We start from the raw sequence: 9808 nt of genomic DNA, 5'->3' as shown, positions 1-9808 counted from the left end.
TGATGAAAAAAGGCTCACTGTCTTACGGTCAAAACGATCTTCTAGAAGCTCAAGCGTTTCCTTCAATGGAACACGAGTGAATAAAGACACGACGTCGAAGCTGACCATGATGTCTGTTTGAGCCAAGTGGAAATCTTGCAGGATCTTCACAAGTTCCGTCGAATTTTTTATGTGGCGTTCACATGTTCCCACGTAGGGAGTTAATAAACCCGTGAGGTATTTGGCCAGGTAATAAGTGGGAGAGTCAATTGCACTCACAATGGGTCTTAAGGGTATATCTTTCTTATGAACTTTTGGCAGTCCATATAGTCTTGGCGGTATCGGAGCTTGTGGCACAAGGTTTCTTCTGATTTCTATTGGTAAACCTGCTTTCTTAATGAGTTCAATAGTCTTTCTGACTACGGAGTCAGTGGGGTCACGGTTTAAAGGACGATATGCCTTATCCTGAAGGACAAGTCGAAGTTTTTCTTCATAATTATTGGTCTTCATGACGACTGTCGCGTTTCCCTTATCGGCTGGAAGAATGACGAAGTCAACATTTTCCTAACATCGAAAAAATCGGGAAAATATCGAGGATTCTAGCAAAGCGGAATATTGAAACTATACACAAACCACCGCAAAAACTGCGTGGGGATTTAGTGCGTGTGAAGGACAACTTGGGACTCAGAACACCTGGAGTTTACCGTATCCCATGTCAGTGTGGGAAAGTGTACATCGGAGAGACTGGGCGCACGATAGAGACACGAATTAAAGAGCACAAGAGGTGTATAAGACTGTTCCATCCGGAGAAATCGGCCCTCGCTGAACACAGCCTAACGGAAGATCATATAATATCTTTCGATGAGGCTCGAGTGATCTCTAAGGCACCTTTGTTTTGGGATCGTCTCCTTAAAGAAGCCATTGAGATCCGGCTGGAGAAGAATAAAGTAAATCGCGATTCTGGGTACACGATAAGCACGGAATGGAAACCGTTAATCAAAAAGATAACGGACAGAAGGCGACAACAATGCCCCCCGGTTTGAACGGCTATATAAGCGCAGGAAGGCAGGCCTGCAGCACATTCATTCTCTGAGGACGATGGAAGAGTGTTCCGTCGAAACGTTAGACCAAAAAATTCTCACTCGGCTAGAAACCCGAGAAATATTTATAAGAAATATTCGCCGAGAAAAAAAAAGATCATACAAATTTAAATCATTTACATTTTTAACGTTTTTTGATAAAAATTTCGAAATTTCAAGGCAAAATGGCGAACAGAAGATATCAACCGATTTAAAAAAAATCATATCTGTATTACCCACCCGGGTACACAACTTTTGTCGGGTATTACAATTCGCTCCTAAAAAAAGTGGCAAAACGAGGCACCCTAGTGTCTACATACTTATGAAAACTATAGTACTTTCACAATCTGACGTGTGAACGAATGCGCAGTCAAAAATGCGTCGTGTAAAGTGATAAATTGCTAGAACAAATGCGAGAATGGGTGGACGTTAGATGGCAAAATAGCCCCTGTTCTAATTTCGTTCATGCATGCGCGCAATTCCACACCAATTTAGAAATAAATGCAGTTTTAATCTGCGCAACTCCGTGCCCCTTGCAAAGCGACATTTTTCTTTTTTTACGTTCTTGAGACCTAAGAGACTCCTGCTATCTTCCTTATCGCATTATCCCTAATCTTATCTCTTCTTGTTGTCACGATAACGCACTTAAGTAAATCGTCACAAAATGTTATCCGGAGTGGCGCAAGTTAAAATTCCCTATGAGTGACAACTCTTCCCAGTGAGCCCTTCTATGCCCATCTACCCTTGTAAGGTAAGGAACATGGAAGAGGAGTTTACTCCAAATTTAAGTTCTGATAAATTGTTTCGATACTGCTATGTTTAGATTTCCCACTGTAAGTAGATCTTTCTTATGGTAGAAATCTCTCTTCGCCTGTGCTATTCTTCTGATAATTTCTTTCCTGCTTTTCCAATTGCTAGTTTTACTACTTTCCAAATAACAGAGTTCATCCACTTCTATCAGTTCTTTTCCCTATTTTAATGTTATCCTTCAGCTCTCCTCCCATGCTAAATACTTATACCTTGGTTTCCTTTGTGCTTATTTTCACCTGATATCTGCTTATTACCCTACCCATATTAACCAGAATCTTTTTCAAATCCTTCTCTGCCTCTGCTATGACGGCTGTGTCATCGGAAAATCGCAGTATGCTAACTTTGATTTCATTGATGGCTTTCTCGATGTGGACGTTGAAAATAACAGGAGGCAAAGCACAGCCTTGTCTCACTCATTTCCTAATTCTTGCTTTTTCAGTAGTTGTATCCTATCATATCTACATCAAGTCCTATGTTGTATTTCATAATTGTCTCTCATCACCGCTTCTTGGTTTTCGTATAAACTGTGGATGATTTCCCTGTCATTGTAAAGAACTCCAATTTCTTTCAGGATTCCCAGCAGTATCTAATCCACGTTGTCAACTGCCTGCTGTAAGTCCACGAACGCAACGAACGTTGGCTTGTTCTTCTACATTATCTTCTCCGAGACCAGCCCAAGGGCCGAATTTGCCTCCCGTGTGCCTTTGGTTTTTATGAATACGAATTGGTCCTCATCCAAGTACTTTTCCACTCTCCATTATATTCTCCCACAGATGATCTCTGTAAGTATCTTTGACCAATGTGTTGTCAAGCTTATCGCCTTAAAATCTTCACAATTATCCTCTTCACTTACTTTTCACTAGTTTCTTTTTGGGGATTGGGATTATAATGTTCCTCTCGTAATCCTAGGAATCTCACCTGTTGAATACATTTCACTTATGATTTTGTACAGCTGGCTGCAGGGGCGCAGCTAGGAATTAAGGATTAAGGGGAGTGGGGGGGTTTAGGTGCAACTAATACCGGGGTCCTTTCCATTGGGCTACAACCTTGTCGCGGTGGAAAGGCTAGCGCGTTCCTATGACCCCTAGAGCTGCACTGGCGGGATTAATTCGAAAAATTATTCCAGGTAGGGCCACCGATGCCAGATAGGTCGAAGGGTAGGAGCCAGACGAAAGGTAGTTCACGTGATGGTGTCACGTGAAAAACACTGTTGGAATGGAAGTGGGAAACCCTACCAACTATCTCTTCCCTGAAAACATGGAGTACAACCAAATGAGCCCCGGAATGTCATCGCCCGGGACCCGTCCGCAAAGGGCGGGTGTCGGGCGCGGCAGCGAGGTCGGCAAGGTCCTCGGGGTCGCCAACATGCGAAATCCTTGCAGAGACTTATCATCATCATCATCATCATCAGCAGCAGCAGCAGCAGCAATAAAGAAGGTAGAAAAGAAGACCAAGAAGATGGAGAAGAAGAAGTCGGCTATAAATGTAGGGACGTGGAATGTGAGGACTATGATGAGGGCGGGGAAGTTAGAAAATATCAAAAGGGAAATTGGATAAAGGCAGGATAGATATCTTAGGATTATGCAAGGTGAGGTGGAGGGATGGCGGGGACTATTAGAGTGATGGGTAAAGGGTTATATATAGTGGAGGGGAGGAAAGTCAGCGAGGGGTAGCTTTAGTATTAAACGGGAAGATGGGTAAGCGTGTGGTTGGCATAGACCAGGTAAGCGATAGGATTCATGTAGTAGAAATTGAGGCGCGGCCCACCAACCTTGTGGTGGTCCAAGTTTACATTCCCACTAGTAATCATAGGGAGGAAGAAGTAGATGAGGTGTATGAACAGCACGAGGAAATAATTAGAGATACTCCGGGTAAGAAAAATCTGTTAATGATGGGGGACTGGAACGCCTCAATCGGGAAAGGGAGGGATGAACACGAAATAGGAGATTTTAATCTAGGAATACGGAACGACAGGGGAGAGAAAGCAGCAGAATTTTGTAGGAGAAACAAATTATTCATCACAAACACGTGGTTCAATCATCATAAAGGGGGAAGGTACACATGGGAAAGTCCAGGAGATGTGGGGAGATATCAAATAGACGACATTATGGTAAGACAGAGGTTCAGGAATAGTGTGAAAAACTCGCGCAGCTTCCCTACAGCGGATGCGGATTCGGACCACTATCTAGTGCTCATGAAATGCAACGTAACATTCAAAAGACTTATGAAAGTTAGGAAGGTGAAAAAATGGAATGTAGAAGCCCTGAAGGGGAGTATGAGGAGAGAATATCGGGAATTAGTGGACATTAGTATACGGGGTTTTGAAAGTACTAAGACTGTTGAGGAAAGATGAAATAATATTAAAACTGGAATCGTCAAAGCGGCTGAGAAGTCAATTGGTTACGTTGACAGTAGAAGGATAAAGAAGCCGTGGATAACGGAGAATATGATAAGGGAAATGGAGGAGAGGAGGAAGTGGAAGAACGTGGACACAGAACAGGGAAAAAGAGTGTACAGGGAACTGAATAATCGATTACGACGTGAAACTAAGAGGGCAAGGGAGGCTTGGTGGAAAATACAGTGTGAGGAAATGGAAACGTTTCAGAAGGAAGCAGAGGTAGGCGCGTTATATGGCAAAGTTAAATCGTTATCGGCCAGCAAAAGAAGGCAAACATGGCTTACATTAAGGCTAAAGATGGGAGGATGCTAAGCGAGCGAGAAGAGGTACTTAGTAGATGGAAGGAATACGTGGAGGACCTGTATGACGGGATGAACAAACCAGAGAGATTGACTGTGGAGGAGAAAAGTGCAGTGGTGGGGTGGATAATCTTAGGCCGGGGATATTAGATTCGGAAATAGAGAGAGCACTCCGTGAAATTTATCGACAGTCATACAAATACTTAGGACCTAAATTATTTAGTATGTTGCCAAGTAATGTGGCAAACTCGGAAAAAAGATGGGGATTTGCATCCGCTGTAAAAAAAATGGCTTATTAGATATGAGGAAGTAGAGTTTCTACTAAGAAAGGTGGCATAAAGTTTACAATAAAAGGTATATTGTATATTCTATGTATGTAATTATGCGTTTATATAAGAAAGATAGTTATCCTTGTGTAAATATTTGAAATATCATATTATAATAATGAATGCAATCGGTAAGATAACAAATAACTGAATGCAAAGAAATAAATTTACTTCTCATATGTGTTGGCACCAGACCTGTGCAAAAAGTGTAAGATGGTAGCCCCATAAATATTCAATAAGGGGTATCTATATATTCCATAATTTTTTAAGTGTTATCTAATGTAATATATTTGAATGTAAATGGAATAAAGTTATATTATTATTATTATATGAAGGTCAGGAAAGCAGAAGGCGTGGACAATATCCCGTGTGAGCTTCTGAAGAATCTAGGGAAGGATGGTAAAAAAAGGTTTTTAGAATTAGGGCGCAGGATCTATGAGAAGGGATATTGGCCGGTGGATTTCGTGAAGACGGTTTTAATTCCGCTTCCGAAAAAGAAGAAAGCTGTAGAATGCGGAGATTATAGGACTTTCAGCCTATAACGCACGCGGCGAAAGTGGTACTGAGGATATTGAACAGACGAATGGAGGCGAGGGCAAACGAGTATTTTGATGAAGATCAGTTTGGTTTCAGAAGAGGGAAGTCAACTCCTGATGCAATAGCAATAATGAGGTCCCTCGTGGAGAGGAACCTAGAAATAGACCAGAACGTATATGCGTGTTTCGTGGATTTTGAAAATGCGTTTGATAGGGTGAACTGGGCAAAGTCAATGGATATTCTCAAGAGAATAGGAGTATATTGGAGGGATAGGCGACAGATTCGTAATCTGTGTATGGCCCAGACTAAGCAAGTGAGGGTAGCGGACGGAGAATCTGGGTGGGCAAGCATTGGCCGAGGTGTGAGGCAAGGCTGTCCTCTATCGCCGCAGCTCTTTAACGTGTACGCTGAAGAGATGGCAAGGGAGGCGTGGGATGCGTTAGAAGCTGGGATAAAAGTGGGAGGAATGATGTTGAAATCAGTGAGATTCGCTGATGATCAGGCGTTGATTAGCAAGTCAGCGAGGGGGCTTCAGTCTCTAGTGGATGCGTTATACGAGCGTTGCGAGGAGTTTGGGATGAGGATTAATCACAAGAAAACTAAGGTTATGTGGTTTTTTTAAATCATCACGACTGAGGAATGTGAGACTCAAGATAAAGGTGGGTGGTGAAAAACTTGAGCAGGTGGAGCAATTCAACTATTTAGGCAGTACGTTAGAGGAAAACGGATACAGTAGTAAGGACATCGGGAAGAGAATTGCATTAGCGAAGGAGGCGTTCATGAACAGGAAGGAGCTTCTCAGAGGATCGCTATGTAAGAGTTTAAAGAAAAGGTTAGTGAAGAGTTTGATCTGGAGTGTAGCTCTCTACAGTGCGGAAACGTGGGCACTGAGGAAAGAAGACGAGAGAAGATTGGAGGCATTCGAGATGTGGGTATGGAGAAGAATGGAGAGGGTGAAATGGATTAAGAGGAAAAGGAACGAAGAAGTGCTGGATATGGTTGGCGAGGAGAGGCAGCTTTTAGACGAGATACGGAGGAGACAGAGGGCATGGATGGAGCGAGTACTAAGCGGGGAGGGGATGTTGAAAATGGTGTTAGAGGGTAGAATGTTAGGGAAACGAGGGAGGGGAAGGAAAAGAATAGGAATTTTGGATAGACTGAAAGATAGAAGGCCTAACAGTGAATTAAAGAAGGCAGTGCTGGAAGGAAAGGGAGACTCTCAGATCACTTCTGGAATACTCCATGGAAACCTATCTTAATCGGTAGACTACTTTAATAATAATAATACCGGTTGTGTGGGGGGTATGGTATACCCACCAGGATAAGCGGTAGGTGCGAGAAATTGCGGAAATTTTAAGATAAATGGTTCAAAATTGTGAGTTGTACGGATTTCTGAGGGATATTTTATTAATTTTTACACCATCCTTCTATTAGTAATGTCAACCCAATTAAGTAAAATGAATTATATTTAGACATTTCTCTGAGTTCTGGGGGGGGGGGGTTATATCCCCTAAAACCTCCCCTCGCTGCGCCACTTGCTGGCTGTACGTCTTTTCTCCAGCATTTTTAATTAGCTCTGCTAGAATATCGTCGATTCCAGATGCTTTATTCATCCGCAGGTCTCTAACTGCCGCATCAAATTCTGTTCTTAAAGTTGGTGCTTTCATTTAATCTTTATCCACTTATCTATCGTTTTCGATAGCTATCGTTCTTAAGCTATTTCTACACTGCAAGAAATCAAAATTAATGGAGAAAATTACATTTTTGCACCCTAATGGGAGATTTTTAAAATTACCATTTCCATTTATTGTATTTTATTGTAATGATATGTTGCTCCAAATTCCTATGAATATCGGGAAAAAAGTAACCTTTCTCTATTACAGGAAAGTGAAGCCTTCTATGAGAGGCCTGGCCGACCAGGAAAATGTATCATTCTGGATCACTCTGATTTCCTCCACCTTAATGAGAGGAAAGGAACAGAAAAAGACGTAAAAAATCTTAAAAAAGCTTTTGAATCGCTTTGCTTCGATATTTCTGTGCATCACAACTTGACGACGGAGGAAATATGGAAAATACTACAAGAATGTGAGTACCTTAGTTATTCAGAAATGTAATCTGGCTAAATTAAACCGTTCTCGGATGATTTAAAGAGGAATGTTTGGTAAGATGGCTAACTTAAGCTTCAGAGTTTTTCCTTGGCTTATGAAGAGGTTTATATTTGAAAGGACAACTATTTCAATCTTTATATTAAATAAAATATTTATACCATGTATTCCTCTCCTGAATTATGAAAACTGCTTCACCAAAATAAAAGAGTAATTGTCCTAATCTTACTCCACCTAAGGGTAAGATGACGAAAAGGAGTGGGTAAGATTACGATCGGATAAAAGTAGTACGTTACGATAGAAAAATTTTATTTGAAAAATGCGGAAAAACATGTAACTTGCTCACTTGTGAGATGAGGTTAAAAAAAGTCAAAGGTAAAACTAAAAAAAATCAAGAACCGGTTGATCTTATAATATTACAGTATTCTACCGATTAAGGTATTTTTCCATGGAGTACTAAAGAGGTGATCTGGGAGCCTCCCTTTCCTTCCAGCACTGCCTTCTTTAATTAACTGTAAGGCCTACTCTCTTTCAATCTATCTAAAAATCCTATTCTTTTCCTTCCCCTCCCTCGTTTCCCCAACATTCTACCCTTCAACACCATTTTCAACATCCCTTCACCGCTAAGCACTAACTCCATCCAAACCTTCTGTCTCCTGCGTATCGCATCTAAAAGCGGCCTCTCCTCGCCAACCATATCCAGCACTTCGTCGTTCCTTTTCCTCTCCGTCCATTTCACCCTCTCCATTCTTCTCCATACCCACATCTCGAACGCCTCCAATCTTCTCTCGTCTTCTTTCCTCAGAGTCCACGTTTCCGCACCGTAAAGAGCTACACTCCAAATCAAACTCTTCACTAACCTTTTCTTTAAACTCTTACACAACGATCCTCTCAGAAGCTCCTTCCTGTTCATGAACGCCTCCTTCGCTAATGCTATTCTCTTCCTGATGTCCTTACTACTGTATCCGTTTTCCTCTAACGTACTGCCTAAATAGTTGAATTGCTCAACCTGCTCAAGTTTTTCACCACCAACCTTAGTCTTGAGTCCCACATTCCTCGATCGTGATGCTTTACAAAACCGCATTACCTTAGTTTTCTTGTGGTTAATCCTCATCCCAAACTCCTCGCAACGTTCGTATAACGCATCCACTAGGGCCTGAAGCCCCCTTGCTGACTGACTGATCAACGCCTGGTCATCCGCGAATCTCACTGATTTGAACATCATTCCTCCCACTTTTATACCAGCTTCTAACTCATCCCACGCTTCCCTTACCATCTCTTCAGCATACACGTTAAAGAGTAGTGGCGATAGAGGACAGCCTTGCCTCACACCTCGGCCAATGCTTGCCCACCCAGATTCTCCGTCCGCTATCCTCACTTGCGCAGTCTGGGCCATATACAGATTACGAATCAGTCGTCTATCCCTCCAATATACACCTATTCTCTTGAGAATATCCATTGACTTTGTCCAGTTCACCCTATCAAACGCATTTTCAAAATCCACGAAACACGCATATACGTTCTGGTCTATTTCTAGGTTCCTCTCCACGAGGGACCTCATTATTGCTATTGCATCAGGAGTTGACTTCCCTCTTCTGAAACCAAGCTGATCTTCATCAAAATACTCGTTTGCCCTCGCCTCCATTCGTCTGTTCAATATCCTCAGTACCACTTTCGCCGCGTGCGTTATAGGCTGAAAGTCCTATAATCTCCGCATTCCACAGCTTTCTTCTTTTTCGGAAGCGGAATTAAAACCGTCTTCACGAAATCCTCCGGCCAACATTCCTCCTCATAGATCTTGCGCACTAGTTCGAAAAACCTTTTCTTACCTTCTTTCCCTAGATTCTTCAGAAGCTCACACGGGATGTTGTCCACGCCTACTGCTTTCCTTGCCTTCATATCACGGAGTGCTCTCTCTATTTCTGAATCTAATATCTCCGGACCAAGATTATCCTCCTCCACTGCACTTTCCTCCTCTAGAGTCAATCTCTCTGGTCTGTTCGTTTCGTCATACAGATCCTCCACGTATTCCTTCCACCTACCCTGTACCTCTTCTCGCTCGGTTAGCATCCTCCCATCTTTAGCCTTAATTTTAGACATGGCTTGTCCTCTTTTGCCGCCCGATAGCGACTTAACTTTGGCGTACAAAGCGGCTACTTCTCCATCCTTCTGGAACTTTACAATTTCCTCGCACTGTCTTTTCCACCAAGCCTCCCTTGCCCTCTTAGTTTCACGTCGTAATCGATTATTCAGTTCCCTGTACACTCTTTTTCCC

The 9808-nt window shown here is 42.3% G+C and overlaps 1 protein-coding gene across 1 annotated transcript in view; it reads left to right on the top strand.

Annotated features, from left to right (window-relative positions):
* The first annotated feature begins 1554 nt into the window (after window positions 1-1554).
* The window catches only part of LOC124160553 (caspase-1-like), a 63514-nt gene continuing 55260 nt past the window's right edge, over window positions 1555-9808 (top strand). The window contains exons 1-3 of the mRNA XM_046536419.1: window positions 1555-1809; window positions 2440-2650; window positions 7312-7513. Coding sequence (XP_046392375.1) covers window positions 2582-2650; window positions 7312-7513 — 271 coding nt within the window. The 5' untranslated portion in view covers window positions 1555-1809; window positions 2440-2581. The remainder of the gene's footprint in view (window positions 1810-2439; window positions 2651-7311; window positions 7514-9808) is intronic.

Source organism: Ischnura elegans, chromosome 6 (genome assembly GCF_921293095.1).
Source record: "Ischnura elegans chromosome 6, ioIscEleg1.1, whole genome shotgun sequence".
NCBI classification, from domain to species: Eukaryota; Metazoa; Arthropoda; class Insecta; order Odonata; family Coenagrionidae; genus Ischnura; species Ischnura elegans.
This window is presented reverse-complemented; position numbering and strand designations above follow the sequence as displayed.